Source organism: Coccinella septempunctata, chromosome 4, assembly GCF_907165205.1.
Source record: "Coccinella septempunctata chromosome 4, icCocSept1.1, whole genome shotgun sequence".
NCBI classification, from domain to species: domain Eukaryota; kingdom Metazoa; phylum Arthropoda; class Insecta; order Coleoptera; family Coccinellidae; genus Coccinella; species Coccinella septempunctata.
The window spans coordinates 13,407,472-13,430,795 of record NC_058192.1 but is presented as its reverse complement, the minus strand read 5'-3'; the positions used below and the strand labels follow the sequence as shown (position 1 = coordinate 13,430,795).

Genomic DNA, 23,324 nt, shown 5'->3' with positions numbered 1-23,324 from the left:
TATAAAGGATCCGCGCGCGAGAAAGGTTTTATGCATTCACGAAATTTTCGTCATATCTTGAAGCACAAGAGTTCAGGTAAGAAATATCTTTTTCGGATACGAAAGACGTGCTTAGGGTTCATTCGGTTCTTATACGAATAACAAATTTCGTTTTCTCCGTCTTATCATCGGAAAATTTGCTTCTTACCTTACGAAAGCGCTCTCCTATGTCTGGGTCTGTAATAATTGAAGAAAGTTGTACTCAAATTTACAATTGGAAGGTGTGTTTCTGGATATGACCTCAGATGAGTTGGAAAACACGTTCGGTCAATTTTCCGTATTAGGTATATCTCCATCATTTCTACTTTTGCTATGAAATGTTTCTCTCTGAGAACTTTGTGGAAAACAGACTGGCCTCGTAGTTGAAAGTTGGGGATATTTAAATTTAGAATTTTTGATAGATTCATATTTTATGAAAAAGATTTTCTGGACCACATTTTATTCAGAGCGGGAAAAAAATATGTTTGCAAATCCAAAAAACTATTTTCCTCAGCAAGTCCTAAACAAAGTATCCTTATCTCATTCTTCTTCTATGATGTAGCATAAAACCCAAAGATTATAGAGTAGAGAGATGGGAAACGAGGCGACTAAAGCGATTTAAGCGCCATCTGTGTGTCAAGCGTGTTATTAAGACGCTAGGACTAGTTAAAATATTAATTTGAGTGCCATTCCATTTTGATCGAAGAGGTTTTGAATGTTTTGATTCTCGTACCGCTTTTTGTTTATCTAGCTCGTTCTAGTTGCTGATTATTAAATTTTTTTGTTATATTTCTTGGTGAAAACACCAAAATATTGTTCGAAAATTATTGAATGGTGGACATATGGACAGAAGGTTTTTCCTTCTAGAGGAGGAAATAAGATTTTCGACATAGCTAATGCTCAAATCTCACCTGCTGTCAATTCGACACGGGAAAGTTAGTGAAAAAGCGACAGTTCTAATTGCGTTAAGTGAAATTTAATTTGAATTTAACGTCCGGGTCCGGAGAACTATTTTTATCGCTGAATATATAGAAGAACTGAAAATTAACTCTCATAAACTTAGGAAGTTGGGCAAGTAAGAGATTGTTTCAGATAACCATTTATGAGAGTGCTAAATTTCTTGAGAACCGCTTTTAGGAGGCTATATTCAAGGATAGAGAAGGATAAAGAAGGATCCCGTTTCCATTGTTCGCTAGGAAAGTTTAATTCATTGCACTACTGGTTCAAAGTTCATGCAGTTATCAAGCATAATTATAAGAAATTAACATTTCATAATCATCTTCACGAATTGAATTCAATATCCAATTAGAACCATTAGTTAGGAAAATTCTGTAGTCAAATAAGCTTAAGGGTAATCATTTCGTGGAGAAAATTGTCCCATTTTAATATGACCAATTGTTTTTTTCGTTAAAATTCTTCTTGAGCATATTATTGAGATTAGTGAATATATATTATACCCCTAAATTTTTTAAATTGGTTGCATATTCACTTTCATTAATGTATTATCCTTCGAATACACGGAAAGATATTCTTAGTTATAAAAACTGCTTTATTTCAACAATCTCGGGGTTCAAAGTTTGACTGATACATTTCGTCCTGAAACACTGGCCTGAAAGTAGACTTGGGTGGTCAATGGTAGACAAAATCATTCAATTAGCGTCTATTGATGATAGTATGCCAATTTTCTAGATTAGCTCTCCCCTCGACTGCTGTTTTTTCTCAGAACGTCCCTTCGGTTTGGAGAGCTTTCCGTTCTGTATTTACTGCGTAATTTTTTTTAATTATCCTCTGAAAAATTCTGGATCAAAGTCTCCCTCTGCGTAAATACAATTTTGCTGGTGAAAGTGAATCATTTTTTCCGAAGAAACCCGTGAAATTACCAGTCTGTATTTATTTTTGTAATTCATTTAGGGGGGAATATTTCAATACGAAAGTTAAAGCTAGGATGAGCTAACAGAAAGGGAAATTTAATTATGATGTTTTTTTACGTTAATTGCCGGACTTTTTGGGATAGACAGAAGGATATTACAATTTTGATTCTAATTCACTTATAATTCTGCTAATTTTCAGATAATGAAAGATTTCAAATAAACCGAGCAACCTCGAAATTAACGCCCCAAAAATATTTGTAATACTTCAATAGTTTCAAGTGTACACGTAAACTACTGAAAATAGGGCTGTCAGGATCAACCAAGAAAAAATCAATTTGTGGAATGTTCACTTAATTTAGGATTGAATAATGTCCTGTAGTTTCATATGATATTTTTTTAAATGATGAGATAAAACCTGAAATATACTTTTTTGTAATTTTTGTAATTTTTATCAACATAAAATCAAAAAAATTTTGGAGTCGTTAATGGATGAACTTCTCAGCGCATTCGGCATTTTGCAATTGAGGTAAGCATCATCTGATATTTCCGTGAAGCCCAGAATATGAAAGCAAAGGAAGAATTTCAGCACATTATCTGTGTTTTTTCTCTCCATGACATTAGGATCAAAGATTATAATATTTGATCACAGATCACAGAAACATCTGTGGTCTTTGATTTGGATAATCCAATTCTTGTCAAAAGTTTTTTTTTTCGCTATAATAATTCTGTCCAGGAATATGGCAGATGATGAAGATGATAAACACCGCAAATATATCGAAAAACCGGCAGATATAACGTGAGTACTTGACAGAAGTAACGACTTCATTAATTGAAAAAATTTCGTTCATCAGGAAATCAAAGGAAAATATAGTGAAAGAGATACAACTGCTCGACTGGGAAGTAAGTACCTACCAGAATATTTTTCAGGCTCAACTGAAGAATGAATCCTTTCATTTCAGGATGACAGAGAACACTTTTCCTCAAGATTTTATTATATTCTTTCAATGATACAAATATGTCTATCATTTCATGGTATATTCGGATGTCCTTTGGCCTCTCTCAAGTAAGAATTTAGTTTCTTAATGTTTATGGTTCCAAGCATCTTCCTAATAGCTTCTTTCTATCTCTTTTATTTTTCCCACAAAATTCAATGATCTTAATACAAAACTCACCGGAAAATTATATGCCAACTGAATTTTTCCGGACCATTTTCTATCGAGTGTTCTTATTAAACTCTGGATTCATATGATAGATATGCTGCTGTAAGATCACACTGTATTTATTTATAATTTTCATCAGTGCTTTCCACTGTTTGAATTTGAATACTTATTCATTTTGAAAAACCTCAAACCAATACAGTACAAATACTACAAACACTGATAGTTCATACTTATCACACCAAATATAACATCTATATCGAACATAAATACCCTAACCAACCAATGAACGCTTTTATTTGTACGATGATTAATTCAAAATGAAGGAGTAGTCAGAAGTTTTTTTTTAGTCTGAAGTGAATTTGTGTTTTCGAATTCGCATGTCAGAGAGTGACGACTTTCTTGTTAGTTGAGGTCATATCATATAGCATCGACTTTAATATCAGTTTTCTTGAATAATAGAAGAGTTGAATCTCCTCATTTTCAAATAAAGCGAAAATATTTTCAACATCACTGAAGCTGTTTTTCTTCTTCTGAGGTATGTACTAATTTGGTTCATCTTAGAAGAAGCACTGGTAAGACTACATCAAATATTGCTTCGTGGCATAATTTGATACATATCGATACGATACGACAAGTTGGCGACCTGAGTGCGTGAATTTTAGGCACGTGCCAGTACGTAGTGCACGTAGCAGGAAATTGAGTTATCGGACGGAACCTGTTGATAGAAAATACTCTGTAGAGACAAACGAACGGTCCATCGTTGCTGATTAGTAACCTTTGAACTCCGCAAAATGATCGTTTGGGTTTCGCTTACGGTCATGAGGGTCCTTCTTGAAGCGGATTGCGATGACGATTCGGGCATTTAATGGACGCCTTGGAAACGGCGTCTATCAGAAGTGGAATCACATTACAAGTGTAATCGAATTTCGACATTTAACCCTTAGATGGACGTTGTATGGGATATAATATGATGGGCTTTCCTCAATGGAAGGTATAAGTATAATACACATTTATAGTAATTCATGTTATGAGTGAAATAATCTGATAATTCTCTCATAATAATAATAATAATAATTACAACCAAAGAAATTCAAACAGAAAAAAAAAGAAAACCATTATGTTTCATACAATAACAGAACTTAAAAATTCACTTTTGCTATAGAAACATCTTCCCAACAAGAGTTCTTTAATTTCCCTCTTAAATCTAAAGTAATCAAAATTTTTCAGTCTGTTTGATAGATTATTATAAAGTTTAATCCCACTATACATGGGTATACATATTACATAATCTTCATAATTCAATGATCATTCAAAAAAGCGATAATTCAGAATTCTCAATTATCTCAATCATTCTCAATTATCTCAATTATTCTCAATTATCAAGGAGCAGCATAATGTAACTAAATGCCAACTGCTATAGTATAGTAGTATCATTGATTATTTTGAGGTTGAATACTCAAAGGTAATATACATGTTCAATCATTTATGACCTAGTACTATCATACGCTAAGTATCCATACAAATATCTGCCAATATGAAATTAAAAAGACTTCTTGCATCAAAGTGAGATGATTTAAAAAAAAAAACAAGATACAAGTGATATAGATTAATCGAAATAAATCAATTGCAAGGTACATTTAACAGATGAATCGCAAATAATACTAACTGCAGATGTATTGATCAAAATAGGGAATACTCCTTCTGACGAAAATGATGTATTTTTTATGGAATATCTTTGAAACGTCACATTTTGAAATAACCATTTCATCCGTTTCCCAAAAAAATTATTTTAAGCACTTAAAAATGAAAAATAAAAATAGGTATCTGAAGTTTAAAGCGTTCTGTGAGAATTTTACAAGCTGGCAACATCGACTGAAATATGCCTTGATAATAAAGGACAACAAATGCATTATCTTGATGAGATAGACAAAGATGGCTGTCTATGAAGTCTGCGACGAACGAGGAAGGTCGTAAAATTTTATGGGATTTTTATGGCCGGTTGCAGTTGAAGCTCGCCAGTAAGTACGCGCCTGTAGATCAACAGCTGTTGTTTTATAAACAAGCTGATCGGACATTGTTCTTTTCATTGTTCTTATATGCGTTGTTGCCAAATCTTAAACTCCACACAAAGCGATTCAAATTTTAAATCCCATATTTGAAGGATGATTTTGAATAGTTTCCGCATTGAATTTGAAAAAATCATGAATTAAACTCATACTTATTCAGTTTAAACTTGCATATGCAGGAATAACCCAAATTGAGGAGAATTCCCCATTGATTTTTCATTCTATTCATTAATCGATTGAAATTTTAATTGATTAATCACTAACCGTGTTCTCAGCAATTACCATACCTTTTCATATCACCATTTTCAACAGAATCTGGCGCTGTTAATCGACAAAGTTCAAATTGCTTCAAACGAGACGTCGAAAGCAGATATCGACCATCTTATTTGGTCGATGGGGTCGCCAAACAATTGATTTTCATTTCCGAGTACACATCATAAATATAATTCACCGCTAATGTTCAGTTAATCGATTCACAATGAAGGTTTTGCCCGTTGAAATGATGTACTGAGCAAATGAGTGGTTGGGTTAGGTAGTCGTCGAAAAAAGAATAATCACAAAATCAGATCATGAGAAAAAACTGAAGATTCAGTATCATCCCTTGAGTTTAGAGATATTTAGAGATAGAGGGTAGATATTCGAAGTGAAGTTTGACAAAGTTTCCAGAAGCAGGCTTTGCGTTATCAGAGTCAATCAATGTTATCAGCCATGGGGAAGAGATTCGACGACATTAGGAAGCAAGCATAACATCGAAAAATTAGTTTTGACAAAATTCATCAGGCTCTAACAGTCAGCAATTCACGGTGGGTTATTTGTCACGAATAGGCAACTATCGAAACCAAGATAGGACTTTTGAGCTTCTGGATCTTTTTTCATTTCTTCCTTAAACTTTATGTCTTTTACTATCAGAAAAGTAGTTGTAGTATAAGTGTAAGAAGGTATATTTTTTGTGAGGATATTTCAACTTAGGGTTTTTTCACCCGAATTATGTGTACAGTGTGGAATTCGATGTGATTGAATGGCAGCACTGTATCTGTAAGATTTAAGTCAAGTAAAATAAATATAAATTTTAGGTTCTGCAGTCACTTTTTTATGTAGAATTCAGTGGCGTAGTCAAAGGATGTGTGGATTCGAGTGTCAATTTATTTCATAATATGCTGTAATCAAAGGATAATGAAAGACAATTGTTCCTAATTGATGATCAGAATCGTAAATTCCATAGAATGAGTACTGTTCTATTTTCGAAACACAGGAGCGTCTGCCGCCCGGTAGATCTCAAAACAGGCCGATCTAATGAAGTAGAAAAATCCAACAACGTGTTGTAGACAACGCGGATACAGCTGCGTAAGGGGGTTCAAATGAGTGTGAACATCCATGCCCGTGGTGCGAAAACCGAAAATCTAACTTTTCCGTTCGGTTCGAAAGCTCCATAAACAGGGAATCCTGTCGGCTTTTTGCCCGGTATTATGCTCACGGTATCTCCGATTTCACATACGGTTGAATTCGGGGCTTTTTAACATCGTTTAAATCGCGTTTCCCCGATTTTTGGACAACTTATCTGCTTTAACCAAATAGGGAAAAGCATCCTTCCTTTGGACGACATTCCAAACCCTTGGGATACGCGAATCTGCATATATAGATTCAATTCTATGACTTTGGAAGGTAAGAAGAAGAAATATCAATTCGATGCTGCTGATATACTGTATAAATCCGGAAAGTATCTAATCGATATTCTGAAGTATGTGGTGGAGAATATCATAAAGAGATATTCCATAGTCTACGACAACTTTATGAAAACGGTTAAGGCGGTTAAAAATAATATGTGTCATGTTTGTAAAAGTCCCTTGGTTTTCGAGATATTGGAGATTTTCGAAAATTCGAGAATGGCACTCGTTTTTGAGGCAAGTGTTCAAATGAAGGAATTTATGTTTTGCTGTTTTTTGGGTAGTAGGGGAGACTGGGGAGGGTTGATACGTTTTTTGGAATTTTTATTCTGGAAACTGAATTATATGAAGAAACAGGACTTTTCTTATATTATATGATTCTTCAATTAATCGTTCAACAAAATAAATATATAAGTCTCAAAACATAACCATCTTATTCTATACAGAACGTTGAACACAAAAACATGCAAACTGTCTCAAGCCTCCCCACATATGGGAGGATTGATACGATGTACTGGGAGAGTAATCGAGAGGATTATTAAGCTCAGTAGGTAGGTCAGCAATGATACTGGCTTGCTTTGGTCCCATAGGTGTAGAAAAATCATGAAATGGTCGGTTAGTCACTTCCGCACAAGAAAAGTCGACCTCGTTAAATACATGGGGATTGTACGGATAAATTCCAGTTGTTAAAAATCCCTTTGATATGTTGGATGGTGAAAACGTCTTCATGTAGGCCTATCCAACTAGCTAGGGAATATTTTTTTGAAGATGATTCATGTATCAGGCCTCCCCACGACAAATGTCTCAAACCTCCCCGAAAGCAATTTTTAGAGGGATTTATGTTTTCATCTTATACTCATATATTTTGAAAGGCGAATAAAACTGTAAATTGAGTAGTTTTATGCATATTTTCCAGTGAAATGTTTGTTTATGCCGAAGAATTAATGCATGCTCATAAAACCCTTAGGTAACTTGAGTAAAAACTTACAATTTCTCACCTCGAAACACTCTTCGTTGAATATTTCACAAACAAACTACTGTAAGCCTTACAGATTAACGTCACGCCAAAGAATAGTGTTCACTAGTATAAAACTTTTGAAAACGGCTACAGATCGCGGATATAAGCCTGTATCAAGCCTCCCCATGTATCAATGCTCCCTAGTCTCCCCTATTCCTGGATAGATGCGCTATCGAATGTTTCTTATGATTTTTGGGGCGCTAACGTCCTCTACCATAGGGTATCATATTATCCTTCATTATGCAACACCCTGTATATTTCGAGATTCGTGCATCCATCTTCAAAGATTGATTTTTTCGTTTCGTTTCGTGAAATCTACGTCTACATGCCTTACAACGTGAACTATGAAACAAAACATTCTACACATCTACAGGGGTTCAGTTATTGATGCAAAAGTTCTTGCATTATCGTTGCTTTGTCTTGAAACATGCATGCAATGCTTGCGTGTCATCTTATACTATTACCTCTAAGTCTGTGCTTGAAGTATATTCGTACATAATTATGATAATATAGTTTCTCGATTGTTAGTTTAACCGATGTATTATCGCTTTTACCAACCTTCCAACTTAATGAATATTTCGGAATAATTAGTATCCTTGGCGCAATGGTTATCGTCAAATTATGAGGCTTGAAGATAACCCCAATTTCCGTTATGAGAGCCATTATTGCATTAAACTGCTGCAACGGAAATTATTGCGAAAATAGACAGCGGTCGTAAAATCCAGAGCTCATGTACGGAAAGGAGCAACGTTATCCTGATCCTTTCCCCGACTTCAGCAACAATAAAAGTATTTTACTAAGGATCCGAATGATCCACAGAATTCAGAGTTTAATTTGATTTTGGATTCGGAGAAATTGAATTAATTTGAGGCGATGGTAGAGCCAGAGATCCACTTTCTTCGTGGAAATTACTGCTTCACCGTTACTGATATTCAGCTACATGAAGGACCAGAAATGTTTCGATATACTGAATTCTTCATGTTAAGAAAAGTAGGTACGCCATAAGGCACAGGTCACTTTTTGACAACTTTCATAAAATCCGAAAGACACAGCAGAAATACACATACTCTTGTTTCATAATACTAAAATAAACCTTGTCTTCAAAGTCGTAACAATTTTGGGCATTCATGCCAGAAAACTTGACTTTAACATTCTCCTTTACATCCTAATTATCATATTATAATAATATATTGTATAATCATCGAAGAGCAATTTCAAAGTAATCATATTTATTTTCAGTCATGGAGGTATAGCCTTCTTCATTCCCTACACCCTGTTCACGTTCATCTTGGGATATCCCATACACTTCATGGAAAGTTCGCTGGGACAATACTCTCAACTCGGACCTGTCAAAGTATGGAACTGTGTACCCCTGGCAAGAGGCATTGGAATATCTTGCATCTTCCTCTGCCTTATAGTGGCCTTCTACAACAACGCCTACGCCATCTACGCAGTTATGTACTTCTCCAGATGTTTCGATACGGTTTTACCATGGTCAGATTGCGACGAACCAGAGTACAAGAACATAACCTGCGTTCCCAGGATGGGTTATTTGCATAAAGACCAATATTCACCATCCCAGCATTACTTTTACGATCACGTTTTGCAGTTGGATCTCACGCAACATATTGGACATTATCATTTTGGGAGGTTCATTTGGCAGCAAGCCCTTGCTTTTGTTTATAGTTGGTTCGTGGTTTACATCGGTGTGTTCCAAAACATCAAGAGCCTAGAAAGGATTTTACCAATTTTTATTGGAGTCCCACTGTTTTCCCTCCTAGTTTTGTTTTCCATCGGCTGTCAACTTCACGGAGCTTTTCACGGTTTCAAGCTGCTTTTTTCAGCGTCGAATTTCGTCCATTTGGGGAGGATTTCGACGTGGTGCAAGGCTGCTGAAATGGTTATCATTCAGTTAGGAATTGCGCAAGGGACTTTGATTACGTACGGGTCTTATGCCTACCACAGAAATAAAACCCATAAAGATTCAATGAGGATTGTATATACGAATTATGCAATTTCCATTGGATCTACATGCATCGTTTGGCTATTTTTGGGATCGTTGAGTACTGAAAGGGGTGCTCTGCAAAATCACTACGAATTTGGGGACTTCAGTTACGTGTTCGTTGTGTTCCCCGAGGTTTTGAGTAAACTAAGCGGCGTTAGGCTTTGGAGTATCATTTTATTTTTGTTAATCTTTTTTTCATGCATCAATTCCCAAATAGCCCTGATACAAACTATCGCTTGCAGCATATACGACCAGTTTCCCCAAGTTTTAGAGTTGCGATGTATTCTCAATCTAGCTCTATGCATGCTTTTCGCCAGTTTGGGCGTTCTCTTGTGCTCCAGCACCGGTTGGCTGCTCCTGCAGCCATTTTTCGAAATACCAAACGTTGTCTCCAGGATTCCGATAGCGTCTTTCACGGTCGCTGTTATAGTTCTCATTTACGGAATCAATAAATACTGCGAGGACCTCCATTTTCTGATTAATTATTATCCTTCCTTCCTAATGAGGTTGTTATTTTACGTGGCTCCTTTCCTGATGCTGGGACTGCATCTCGGGACTAACTGGAGACTGTTCGCTCCATTTTCAGACGGTGATTTCTCCCCCTTCAAGTTCCTTCTCTATCTGATACTGATCTGGAAACCTATCGGTTTTTTATATTGGGTCCTTCGGTCAGCTATTAATGGGGAATTGAGGGATTGTTGGAGATCGTTAGAAACATGGGGACCTGGAAACGAGAAGGCGCGATTAGCTAGGGCGTATTTTTCATCGGAGAGTAGGGTTACGCTGTCGATGCCATGGAGAAAGAGGCTACATTATTAGGAATGATTCGAAAAAATTATATTATTTATTTTATCTGTTTATGCAACTCATTTACTTTGGGATGAATAAAGTTTTTGATTGAATTTCAGCTGCAAATTCCGTTTTGACCGGTTTTTTTCATTTTTTCAATCGATAATGAACCGTTGTGAATATGAGACATGATTACCCAATAAAAGCTGTTGTGTTCCTCCAACACTTGAAGAACAGAGATCATCACTCAGAAGAATGAATCCAGTCAAAAGACCCTCCTAGTCAAGAGCAAGACTTTGAACATTATAAATTTCCATTGTAATCTACCACAAAAGTTAGTATTCACAAAAATTAGATAAAGATTATGATTATGATCTAAAACTTGGACTTTCTACATGCACTTTTTTACGTAGAATCCACGGACGAGCTCAAAATATTTTCTCATAGCGAATAATTAGGCGAACTTTCGTTTTTTTTAAATGCAAACTTTTATTGAATTTGTTATTTTTGAATTAGAAAGAAACATGTGAGTAGGTTTTACGTATAGTGTCTAAGAAGGTTCAAGTTTCAGATCTTCAAAGACCAAGAAGTTATGAGAAGTTTTCGAAATCGTCACAATCTAATTTTTCGCTAATAACTCAAAAATGAAGAATCGTGGGAGACTAGGGTTTTCAACATTCTTTGTTTCTCTGAAAAAGAGCTAGGAAATGTGTCATCCGTTTTCTTCTAGCTCTTATAATTCTCGAGATCCTCTTAGTAGACAACGAATTTTACCCATTCTGTACATAGTGTACACGTCCCTAGATTACATACGAAATAATTGGATTTCTTATGAAGGTTGTCATTTGTCTAAAACTCTAAAATCCTGTGAGTATTCCATTTTCGGTGCTGAAAACATTCTTCAGGATACAAGACTTGTAGTGCTTCTGATGATAATATAAATAAATATCGAAATCTTGAGCTTTATAAAAAATACTGCAATTGTCTTATTACTGAATCTTGAAACTTATGTTCCTAGAATAAGGAATATGTGTATAAATAATAGAAACATAGCAATATCTCGGCAAAAATACCAATTCTTTTTCTAAACTGGCCTCATATTTCCGTTGAGACCGGAGACTGGTAATTTAAAACGGAAATTTGAAGTCAATGGCACACACTCTGCCGGTTATTGATGATTTCGAGGTGTTATCGTTATCGAAAACATGCTATTTTTCGTAAGGTAGTAATGGATGAAGTAGGTATCGCAAATAAAAATCACCATGAAAAAACTAAATGAACATGTTATTTACACGTTTTTTCATCTTTCACACTATATTACGAAAAAGACGATTTTCGAATTCATTGAATTGAACTCTATCATCATCATAAGGAATTAATTAAATAATTTCGAAAAAAAAAATTCATATAATGCGGCATCTTCTTCATATGACCGAACTTGGCGAACTCCCAATTTCCAAATAATAATTCTACCTATTTTTAAAGACACATTTTCCACATCCATTTTACCTCACGCCACCACTCCCACCCGCTTTATCTGTAGATAATTAATTATGAAACAGTTATTTCTCAACAATCAGAAAATTCAACGGATTCATAAGGATAGGTGTACATCGTTTGAATATATAATGTTCAAAATTACATCACGTGACGCCTATTCAGCTTGCGTATTGGCATCTTCTAGGCTGATATGAAACTGTTTACAAATAGTGTATCAGAAATAGCCAGAGAGATTGTTCGATGGGTTTTGTTCCACATGATAAAGGAAGTGTGATAAAAAGCGTGGGCTTCTGATTGAATAAATTGATTGATGATAAAAGTTTATTAGTGGCTTGACATCGCCTATCAGCAAGTGAGTGGCACAATAGTGAGTATTTTGCTCTCTGCAAATTGATAAACAGGACAAATTTAATTAATCAGTTTCTGTTCAAGATCACATTGTTTCACTTTGAAAGACGTTCGTTCAACTCAATATTTTAGATTGAATATTGATTTATTTTTGAATTCTCGGAGTTGATAACCTTAAAAAGGGAATGAAATAATCAACAACTTGATTAAGTCTATAACTTGAGCATATACAAATCAGAAATGTAAGGAGTTTGTAACAATGATATAAGGAAGAATTCTAAATAAATAATGATATTAGAAACATAAGAAAGTGAACTCAACCAAGCTCTTTTTTACCGAAGTGAACTATTATTATATTTAAATAAAAAAAAGTCTATATCGAATATCTGCATGATGACTGAAAAGAAGCAAGTAGCATGTGTGTCAGTTATAGATAAAGTTCATTGGTCCCAAGCTCACCAAACTTGCTATCTTGTTATTCATATTATGTCCTTCAATGAAATATGATCATTCTGTTCAAGGTTGTACCTATTTCAAAACAAAATATCGGAACAAGGAGATTTTTTTACGAATTTTTGACCAACATTTTTTTACTGAAGATATTAGCGAATATCTGTGGGTTTTACAGATTGATGCCAAAATTCAATATTGGTCCAAAAGTTTCTAATAACTGTTGGAATGGTCGCGATCATACGTAAATGAAAAAAACTTTGAAACTATGTATAGCAATCAAGTCATATTTCACATTCAAATGTTCGAAACAGTACGTTAGCCTAAAATAAAGGTTGGAATGTGGAAAACCCAACAATCACAACAATCTCATTTCTAAACAAAATTCACATGAATGAAAGAAATGTTGTTTTTTTTTGCCCTTTATTCTTAATTTTTAATTTCTATTCCTATCAACCACGTACGTCAATGGTATGGTATGGAGGGTACTCATCCAAGAAAAAAATGATAACCGGAAAATTTCCACGAAAATTCATGGCATTGAAATATCTGGTATATTCCTTTGAATAATAACAGGAACAAAGGTCATCATATCTCACGGCTCACGGTGGATGTTTAATGAAATTTCTGCAAGGATGAACAGCAGTTAAATGACCGTCAACGTTGGAGCAGTTTCCCAGGGAAATGGCCCTTTTTATGTCGTTAAGCAATGCAAAAGTGCACAGTTGGACTTTGCCGTGAAAACATCTTAAGCATTTGATTTTATTCTCGGACTAATTACATGACAAGATTTACTACTTCGTTTATGTTTGAACGTAATTTCTTTTACTTTTACGAAGCTCCAGTTACTTTGAAATGAGGATGCCAGGTTGCTTCTTCATCCCGAGTATCGTAGATTCTGGTGACTTGGGACGATTGTTGAATTCAATTTGTCATATTTTCAAAACGGTGACCTATTTTTATCTGAAAAAGAGGTTCGAATATGCTTAATGACTCAGACTATTGATTATGATATATACCATGCTTCAGAATTCGGATATAAATTTGGAAAAAAATGAAATATACTTGTCCCAAGTCACCCACCGATTTGGGAGGCTTGGGATACAAGTTAATATATCTATTGATTCCTCAACTCTCAAATGAAATAGGAGACTTGGGACGGTTTATAGTTTTGGAAAATTAGAATTTGTGATGATATAGTTGAAATTCGGTATGGAAATTAAATGCTAAACCCCTATTACAGCGAAAGTAAATATATTGCAACTCAAATGTAAAAAAACTAAATAAAACAAGGGAACTATGATTTCTTTCATTCTTTGGTGATTTATTTGTGGAAATAACGTAAATAATAATATCCTGCGAAAAATCGGCATATTTCCTGCTGCCAATGCGCCGCTTGTATCTTATATCTATTCGGCAATGTCCCAGTACACCCTATGAAACAACAAAATACATGAATGAGATCAGTGTTGCCGTTTGATTTGTAAACAACCTTGTTTCATGAAATATCTAATATCCCAATATCCCACGTATACAGAAAAAAAATTACACATGCACAAAGTGAAACACATGTACAGGACACTAGAAAGTATAGGGGCCATAAAAAAACGCGCTTTTGATCTCCTGAATTTGTTACTTTTTCCTGTCAATTCAAACGCTCTGGTAACGGCAAACTCAACAGGAATTAATCGTTACACTAAACGAAAAGACGCTACACAATTCAATAAGTTTGTCCCTTCACTCATAAATGGTAAGAAACAAAGAAATCTGCAAGGGGGGTAATTGTCCCAAGTTACAGAATTGTCCCAAGGGGATAATTTCAGAACGCCTCAATGTAATACTCTGAAGTCATTATGTTTTTTTCGCACATACGATAACAAAATTTTTCGGTTTGTTGGAAAAATTCTTTTGGCTCGTTAGATCAATTTTTCTGCTTTCTAGCACAAAAATTCGATAGACGACTACGAAATTGCAAATGAGCAAGCTCGAGAAGGACTTTATGTAACTCCTGATATAAAACCCATTCAGAGATATCGTCAACCACCCAGTTTCATTCCCGAAGTGCAGGCATGAACTCCCATTAAAACTAACGCTGCCATATCCGAGAACATTGACTCCTTAAATTTATTAACGTTTACAACGCTCTAACTAGGAGCGTGATGGATTTGCCCCGGAGCATCTTGTACGAAATTACGGCTAAATGTGTAATCAAGCTCCGAACTTAATCATTCCTACTGCAACGTTTCGACAGTCTGAATGTCTACGTATAACTCCCTTATAACTGGGGGTTGACTTTGGAAGCTCCGCCTAGTAATCAAGACGTTTTCAAACTTATGGTTTCTGGTCAACCGACCATACAACTTATTGATAATAATATTGTATGGACTGGTTCAACACGTAGGTAAATAATGAAGTGTGTCCCAGAATTAATGCAAGATTTGAATTTGTTTCCATTCGTGCAATTGAGTGTTAGTAAAAACAAGCAATGTTAACCGTTTGAGATTGGTCTGATTTGTAAAACTTCAACAACTTGTTTTCATCAAATCATTCTTGAATGTGAGATGTTTTGAAGGATCATAACAACAAACATAAACATAAAAATGAGGAATATTAATACTTGAATATTCCGCGAATATCAAATTACTTGATTTACCTGTCTTATCATTCTATACTTTTTCTTCTGAAGTTTCTGAACCCAGGATATTAATTGGGAGTTCTCTATTTCGAATTCTGCTCTAATGAAGTGTTCAACTCTTTTTAATAAACCATTAGAACGATATGAAAGATTGAGTAAGTCGATTTTTCAAATTAAATCTCCTCGAAGTTGTACTATAATTACACTGAGCAAAAAAATTAACGCACATTATGGAAATCACAAATTTATTCTACAACTGAAGGTGTTCTCAATGATAATTATTTTTATCAGAATTATGCATGAATATGTTATCCACTTTCAACGGTTTTCTTCAATACAGATGTTTTTTCCCAGCAGGAATAAAAAAAGATGATATTATCAGATTTTGAATGTATTGGCTCCATTCTAGAATCAGTTTTTCTCGATCAGTTCTAGTAATCAATAGTTTTTCTTTCGTTTGATTTTCTACACTCGATCGCTATGTAACGCGAAACACGCAATTTGACCCAAGAGGAATGTGCCCAAGCGGTAGTTTTGCGAGAAGAAGGGTGGACATACACAAGAATTGCAGAAAGGTTTGGAGTTTCCCATACAAGTGTGTCCAGAATGTTGCAGCGATTCAGCGAGACAGGCATGAATGTCCGAAGACCAGGACAGGGTAGACCACGGGTAACAACTGCCATTCAAGAACGTTACTTGAGAGTTTCTTCGTTGAGACAACGGTTTGCAACCGCTCGCCTCCTTCAAATTCAGCTTGAGCAAACTCATGAGGTTCAAATTAGCACTCAGACAATATGAAATCGCCTCAGAGAATATGATTTAAGGCCTCGTGTCGGGGCAAGAAGCCCAGCTCTTACCCCAGCCCATCGAAGGACGCTTTTGGATTTTGCGAGAGAGTATATCCATTGGGAAGAGGCCGATTGGGAAAGAGTTCTTTTCACAGATGAGTCTAGATTCTGCCTCTACCATTGTGATCGACGTTCCCTTGTATACAGACGTCCACATGAAAGATATGCTCAGTGCAATTTCCTGAATACTACTGGTTTCGGGGGAGGACAGACCTAGTGGTCGTTGATAATGGAGCTATGAATGCTGATAAGTATATGAGGAACATTCTTGAAGAGCATGTAGTGCCATTTGACCCATACATTGGTGAAAATTTCATTTTTATGGACGATAATGCCAGACCTCATCGTGCGCGCATCGTTCAGGAGTACCTTGAAGAGGTTGAAGTCTCTCGAATGGAATGGCCAGCAAGAAGTCCAGATCTCAATCCGATTGAGAAGGTTTGGGACAACCTCAATAGAAGGCTGAGAAGTTCAGAAAATCATCCAGCTACTCTTAATGACTTAGGAATCCAACTCGGAGAAATCTGGGAAGGATTAGATCAGAACATTTTAAGATCACTCATTTTGAGTATGAACCGCCGTTGCCGAGCTGTAATTAATGCAAGGGGTGGAAATACCAAGTATTAAATCACTTATCAGCATTTCAGTATTTTGAAAATTGTTCATTTCTCTTCTTTCACATAAGATTCGGTGAAATCCTGAATTTTTCTTCTATTCAATGTGTCTTGTTTCGTTCAAAACCTTCCCGAGAGAACATAAAAAATAAGTTATAAAGTCAATGTAGAGTTAACTTTAATTAAAATTGAGATTTTCAGAATGTGCGTTAATTTTTTTGCGCAGTGTATTAACCAAAAAGATGCAGAATGCAGGTACAAAACAGGAATTAACGGCAACTACTACCATATTAAGACAACATTCGCACCTGTTTTTGAAAGCCTTTTCGTTTCACAAATATTTGCCACTTCATTTCCATAAAAATCAGTATACAGTGTTCCATCGAATGGCGAAACACGGTAAAATAAACGAGAAATCTGAACGAGCGAGACCTCTCAAATAGATTAGTAAACAAGAATTTATTTATAACACCACTCCAAACCATCAGGCATGTTTATTACTCTGGGGTATTAGGTTCGAAGTGATACCTTGATTTGTACCTATATTTGTGTTCTTTGTATTGATTGCAATACCAACAACTTTCGGAACTTATCTATACCTCTTTGTCATCGATAGTAAGGCTGATTAATTGATTTGATTGAGGTCTTTAAACAGTTCTTATTTTCATATTTTAACCTCTATAGTTACCGACACCCCGTAAATTTTGGTTGTTTGGGTTATAAAGGGTCTATAATCATTTGAACAATATAACATCGTGGAATAAGTTAACAGAATTAGATATATTTCAGAAATATGTTGAACTTTGACATCGAATATCTCGAATTGCAAACATGTTATCCATTTTTAGTTTTATGTGCTGAAGAAGCAAATTATTACCATATGCATGCCTTCTACCGGTACTTTTCAAAATCTTATTCTTCGAAAACCTATACCCTATACTCGCCGACAAAAATCTGTTCCTATATCTAGGAAATGAAGCTTTTCATGATGGTTTCCTGGTGGTAATGGAATCTACTTTGAAATCGAGGAACGACTAAAAATAACTGGAAAATTCTATTATTTTTCCAATGCATGAACATTTTAATTTTTAATGAGGAAAATATATCTACCTACCTTCCCTACTATAGCAAGTGCAAGAATGTAATACATTTTTTGTAGCGATAAAAAATTCTTTAGGGTGGTTTTAACTGAAAGACTGAGATATCGATACATTGTATCAACATTTTTTCAACGAATCAACAAATTAATTGCAGTTTATAATTACTATTCCTTCATTCGGTTATCCATCCTTTACAATTAGGAATTCGAAGTGATATTCTTCCATAATTGGAGTATATAAAGAGCCAACAACTTGTTCACTGGCGGATAACAATAATTATAAACCCATAAGTAAATTGGTAATCAATCTTATCTCTTTAAAGATAACATTTGAAACTTGAACTCATTTGACTGAACAGAAAAGGGGAATTGAAATGAATTACAGATCAGTGTAAAGTGTACAGTGACATCCCAGACCAGTGCAGATTTTTTATTTTTATGAGAAAATATTTGTCATTGTCATCTGAGCTTTATCCCCAGAAGTTTTTGCGGAAATGAATAAAGGTTGGCTTTTTTCTTCAGCAATAGTTAATAATGAATGATACGTCTGATTGTTATTATTGGCACTGTTGATTTTTTTCCACGCAGACATGGCTCCACCAGGTATAGGAAGCTCTACAGCGTCGGAAAATCAGAACGGAAATGGTTATACAAAAGACCATAGGCAAAAAAACCTTGACATTACAATTTTGGATGGTGGATTTGCAACTCAATTGAGTTGTCATACAAACAAGCCAATAGATGGAGATGTTCTGTGGAGTGCTAGGTTTTTGTCGACCGACAAAGAAGCTGTGATAAATGCTCATCTCGATTTTCTCAGAGGTATGTAACAATTTATTGAAAAAAGTAGGAATGTTATCAAATATAGCTTTCTACTTTCCATATTTTAGTAATAAAATATTAATGCAGCGGCTGTGACGCTAAAGAAATCTTGGAAATTTTATAGGTAGACAGTGAGAATGTCTTCGAATATTCTGATATTCAAACTGGCAATTATAAAAAAAATTTCTGCATCCATTCAACGCTTTCGGATTTTTCTGCAATATTGATTCGAAACATATCATTCTTACATTTTGCCTACCTTTATATAATTAAGAATAGGGTTGGGAGTGAAAGTACTATAGAAATTTCCAATATAAAACGTATCACATAGAAATTGCCACATTTCTTGATACAAAATGTAGTGAGCATTTTAGTCGCTAAAGCTCCATTTTCCATGTGATTGTGATACAAAAAAGACAAGCAGAAAAATCTTTGAAAAATTATGTTTATCGCTCGGTTTATCGCCAATTCCCCAGTAAAACAGAGGTTTAATTTCAGCGGGAGCTGACATCATAATGACAAACACATATCAAGCAAGCATAGGGGGTTTCGTAGAACATCTTAAAATGTCAGAAAAAGAAAGCTACGATTTGATTGTCGAATCAGTTCACCTAGCGAAAATAGCTGTAGAGAGGTTTCAACAAGAATTCAACACAAGCAGTAAGTAATAATCAATACCATTTAAAAATCAAAAATAGGACATCATTCAGCTCACAAAAATCTTTAGATTCTATTTTAATCAACTGTGTGTTACTACCCCAAAAATCACTTCCATCGAAAATTTCAGAGAAGCCCTTGATTGTGGGTTCAGTTGGTCCATATGGAGCATCTTTGCATGATGGATCTGAATACACCGGGTCCTATGCTGCCAATACACCAGTGGAAACTATGAAGCAATGGCACTTACCAAGGATTAGGGCGCTTCTTGAAGGTGGCGTCGATCTTCTTGGATTAGAAACCATTCCTTGCAAATCAGAGGCGGAGATGTTGGTGAAGCTTCTGAAGACCGAATGTCCACAGACCAAAGCTTGGCTAACATTCAGTGTTAGAGTGAGTAACTATAGGTATAGGGGGTTTATTAGTATCTGTACAACGAATCAATAATCGAAAATTTCAGCTGATTTCAATACGATTGCCGTAATTAAATGGCTCCAAGATCTTTAATGTCCCGAAATTAATGCAACAAATTTGGTCACAAATTATCAAGAAAAAGTTTGGAGACCCCTATTTTTCATTTTTGCCGGAGGTCCCTTCTTTCGGAGTTACAATCCCTTGAATTTCGACAATTAAAAAAGTCTTTTCCTTTTATCTCAAAGGTCATACGAAAATCACTGAATTTGGTACACAGGAGTTTTATGATATGGGAAATCTCTTGGGCAAAATGAATAAAATCTGTTGTGCCAGAATTGAATCACACCGTTTTTAATAAACATTCAACGAAGGAATAATACTGAAATATATATTTCCAAGGAACTCGAAATAAAAAAAATTATTTTCCAATTTGGAGATTTTACGATTCATAAATAATCCCATTCTCTTTGTTTACGCTCTTTCTGTATTGTCCTTCGTCCTTAATTCCTCGAGCGAATTAGGCATAAAGGTAGCATCGTACACGCAGTTGAACGGGTAAACGATTTTTTATAGGGGCGGTAAAATGTCTGTTTTAATACCTATCCGAAATGTCTTTCAGTCATTTTGATACCTCTGGCAATCGTTCTGCGAATGACATTTTTATCGAGGCATCCTACGTGTAGGTATTAGTATGGAATAAACTTTTTTAACGCCGAATCGTTACATCCAATTTTTATTATTGAAATGAACTTGGATTTGTAAGCTGGTCAAAATAAGGACCTTGAAGGTGTTTTTCGTTGAAACGCAATTTGTTAATGCATAAATTCACTATAATTTTTCAACAAGAACAAGTATATATATTACATTAGTCATGCATGGAAAAATTTTGGTCATTTGCACGTGCAAATTTGTACTTATACCATACGGAATTTTGAGCTTCAAACTACCAAAACTTCAGATTTCAAAATAGGTATGTTAACATATTTTGAAGGTTTGAAACTATTACTCGATTTCTCCTCAGTCATTCGATTTTCATAAATAAAATGACTCGAAACGTATTTGCCAATTACGATAATAAATTGAAAATGTAGCAATTGAAAATCAGTAGATTTAACAGAGTACCCTGCAATATTTGAATGAAAACCTACTGTCGACCAATATTTTCCCAATTTATGGTTTGATACCCACCTATATATTTGATGAATTTTGAGATCATTACTAGTTTTCTAGATACAGGTGTCAAATATGAAAGGTGAAGCTTTCGGCTCAGAATTAATAAAAATTTCGAGAACTCACATACGCCTATATGTATATATACTTTGGTATTATCATTGTGTGAATAGGATTCCTTAATGATAGTACAATGTCGCTGCGCAGGGATCTTTTATCCATTATAATTTTTGTGCTCTCCATAACAGGGTTGAACAAATTAAATTTCAATTCGATTAATTTCGAAGCAACCATCATCAATAATGCGAGTTCTCTGAGCAGACTTGAGAATTCAATTTATATCCTTATGAACTTCCCCAATTTTGATCGAAATTAATTGTCATATTTCTTTATGTAGGGTGATTACGTTTTCAGTTGAAACGCTTTATAATTTTTTTCTTTCTACCCCATCGCATTTATATTCTCATCCTTAACTTTTTTTCAGCCAGATGGAAAATCCATAGCTTTCGGTGAAAATTTCCAGCACACTGCTAAAAGCTGTTATGATCTCAACAGAAATCAATTAGTGGCCGTCGGTATAAATTGTGTGGCGCCCAGATTGGTGGAAACCTTTATTTCCGGCATTAACAGGGGAAGGGAGAGTGATCCAGTGCCTCTGATTGTGTACCCCAATAGCGGAGAAAGCTATAAAGTTGACTTGGGGTAAGTGAAATTTTTTTTATTCAATATGTAGCAACAGGAAAGCTACCAATAGTTTCATCATTATCAAAAAATTTAAAATTCTACCGATATGGAGCTAAACGTTTAGTCATAGACCAATTATTCTACTGTATAGGCTATACATTAAAAGTAACCTGATATTTTTATTTAGGAGAAAATTAACGTACGTTAAAATAAACGCTTAGAGAAAAGTATAGTTCTAAACAATCTTATGTTACAGATGGATAGACAGAGACAAGTGTGAGCCTGTTGAAGTGTACGTCTCCAAATGGTTGGATTTAGGTGTTACTTGGGTTGGTGGTTGTTGTAGAACCTACGCTGTTGATGTAACTAGAATTCATAATGAAGTTCAAAGATGGAAAAGTAAACAAAGGGAGATCAACTGTTCTTCAACAGATTGACCTCAAATCAAGAATGTAATTATAAAGAAATTATAAGTACAAAAATCATTCTCAAATAAAAAAAATGTGGAAAGAAACTAGTCATAACACAGAATTTATTATATGTTGAATGATTGTATATTTTGAAAATACAACTGTTATTTACAGAGTTTATCATTTTATTATCATTTTTTTATCTTGAAATTCTCCTATAGTATTTTCTACAAGTTCCTATTACACATCAAATATCATACTCAATATAAAGAATAAGGTTTGATTTATACCGTTCACTCTTTTTCTTGTGATTACCCTGATAATATTTAGAACACAGCAAACGATATAATTTATTTGAGGATATCTATGAAGTGTCAATCATAAACAATGAAAAATTCAGAAGAAAATCTGACTCAAAAGATTATGCAGATATTTCAGGAAAGACGTGAATCACAATTTACTATTGCTGCATATTTCCTTGCGGTGGCATAGGCATTTGTTGTTGCTGTTGTTGGGGCATCATAGCACCATTTCCTGGCAAATTCCTTACGCCTGGACGAGTTTGCATATGCTTTACCCTCAACCTATCCAATTCATTCACCCTAGATCTAGCATGTTCTAATCTATGCCAAGCCATTTGCAATACTTTTTGTGACGCATATCCAGAACCTTCATGAGGTTGACCAGTTGAGACTTGCGTTAAATAGTTGATTTGATCTGTTAACTTGTTCTCCACTGTGCTGAGAGTTTTCAAGAAAGTTTGAGTATGATTTTCTGCTTGTTTGAGACTGGATTTTTCTTTGCTGAGTTCGACGAAAACTTGACCTGAAATATGAACTTGGTTAAGAAGAAATCAGTGTACTTGAATATGGGAATATTACCAGCGCTGTGAAGACAAGTTATTATGTCTTTTTCTATAGAATCTAACACTTGTATTCTTTCCATTGGGGCCGTCATTTCTACAAAATTAGAATATTCTAAAACAATAACATAAACTTCATAAACACGAACACGACTTTGTTTATTGTTGTGATTGTCAAAATTGATTTAGTAAAAAATCTTAGGTTAATGAAAAGAATGTG

The 23,324-nt window shown here is 34.9% G+C and overlaps 3 protein-coding genes across 6 annotated transcripts; 2 read left to right on the top strand and 1 right to left on the bottom strand.

Annotated features, from left to right (window-relative positions):
• The first annotated feature begins 2,585 nt into the window (after positions 1–2,585).
• On the top strand, positions 2,586–10,704 carry LOC123311493 (sodium- and chloride-dependent neutral and basic amino acid transporter B(0+)-like). Of its 2 annotated transcripts, XM_044895511.1 has the most exons (4): positions 2,586–2,685; positions 2,741–2,789; positions 2,849–2,952; positions 9,037–10,704. In XM_044895511.1, the coding sequence occupies exons 1-4, from the start codon at positions 2,627–2,629 to the stop codon at positions 10,619–10,621; spliced, it is 1,797 nt and encodes a 598-aa protein (XP_044751446.1). In that variant the 5' UTR covers positions 2,586–2,626; the 3' UTR covers positions 10,622–10,704. The 2 variants fall into 2 exon arrangements, with proteins under 2 accessions (XP_044751446.1, XP_044751447.1); XM_044895512.1 differs by lacking the exon at positions 2,849–2,952 and having other exon boundaries at positions 2,620–2,685.
• Positions 10,705–12,292: 1,588 nt separating this feature from the next.
• Positions 12,293–22,420, top strand: LOC123310840 (homocysteine S-methyltransferase 1-like). 3 transcript variants are annotated; one of them, XM_044894519.1, is made up of 6 exons: positions 12,293–12,443; positions 18,674–18,907; positions 19,406–19,567; positions 19,695–19,957; positions 21,633–21,850; positions 22,089–22,420. In XM_044894519.1, exons 2-6 carry the CDS (start codon positions 18,676–18,678, stop codon positions 22,267–22,269), a joined length of 1,056 nt encoding a protein of 351 aa, XP_044750454.1. In that variant the 5' UTR covers positions 12,293–12,443; positions 18,674–18,675; the 3' UTR covers positions 22,270–22,420. The 3 variants fall into 3 exon arrangements, with proteins under 3 accessions (XP_044750454.1, XP_044750453.1, XP_044750452.1); XM_044894518.1 differs by having other exon boundaries at positions 12,297–12,458; XM_044894517.1 differs by lacking the exon at positions 12,293–12,443 and adding an exon at positions 18,431–18,589.
• LOC123310841 (mediator of RNA polymerase II transcription subunit 11) lies at positions 22,343–23,285 on the bottom strand. The gene is made up of 2 exons (XM_044894520.1): positions 23,124–23,285; positions 22,343–23,067 (listed from the first exon to the last, which is right to left on the bottom strand). Exons 1-2 carry the CDS (start codon positions 23,197–23,199, stop codon positions 22,703–22,705), a joined length of 441 nt encoding a protein of 146 aa, XP_044750455.1. The 5' UTR covers positions 23,200–23,285; the 3' UTR covers positions 22,343–22,702.
• Positions 23,286–23,324: the final 39 nt, after the last annotated feature.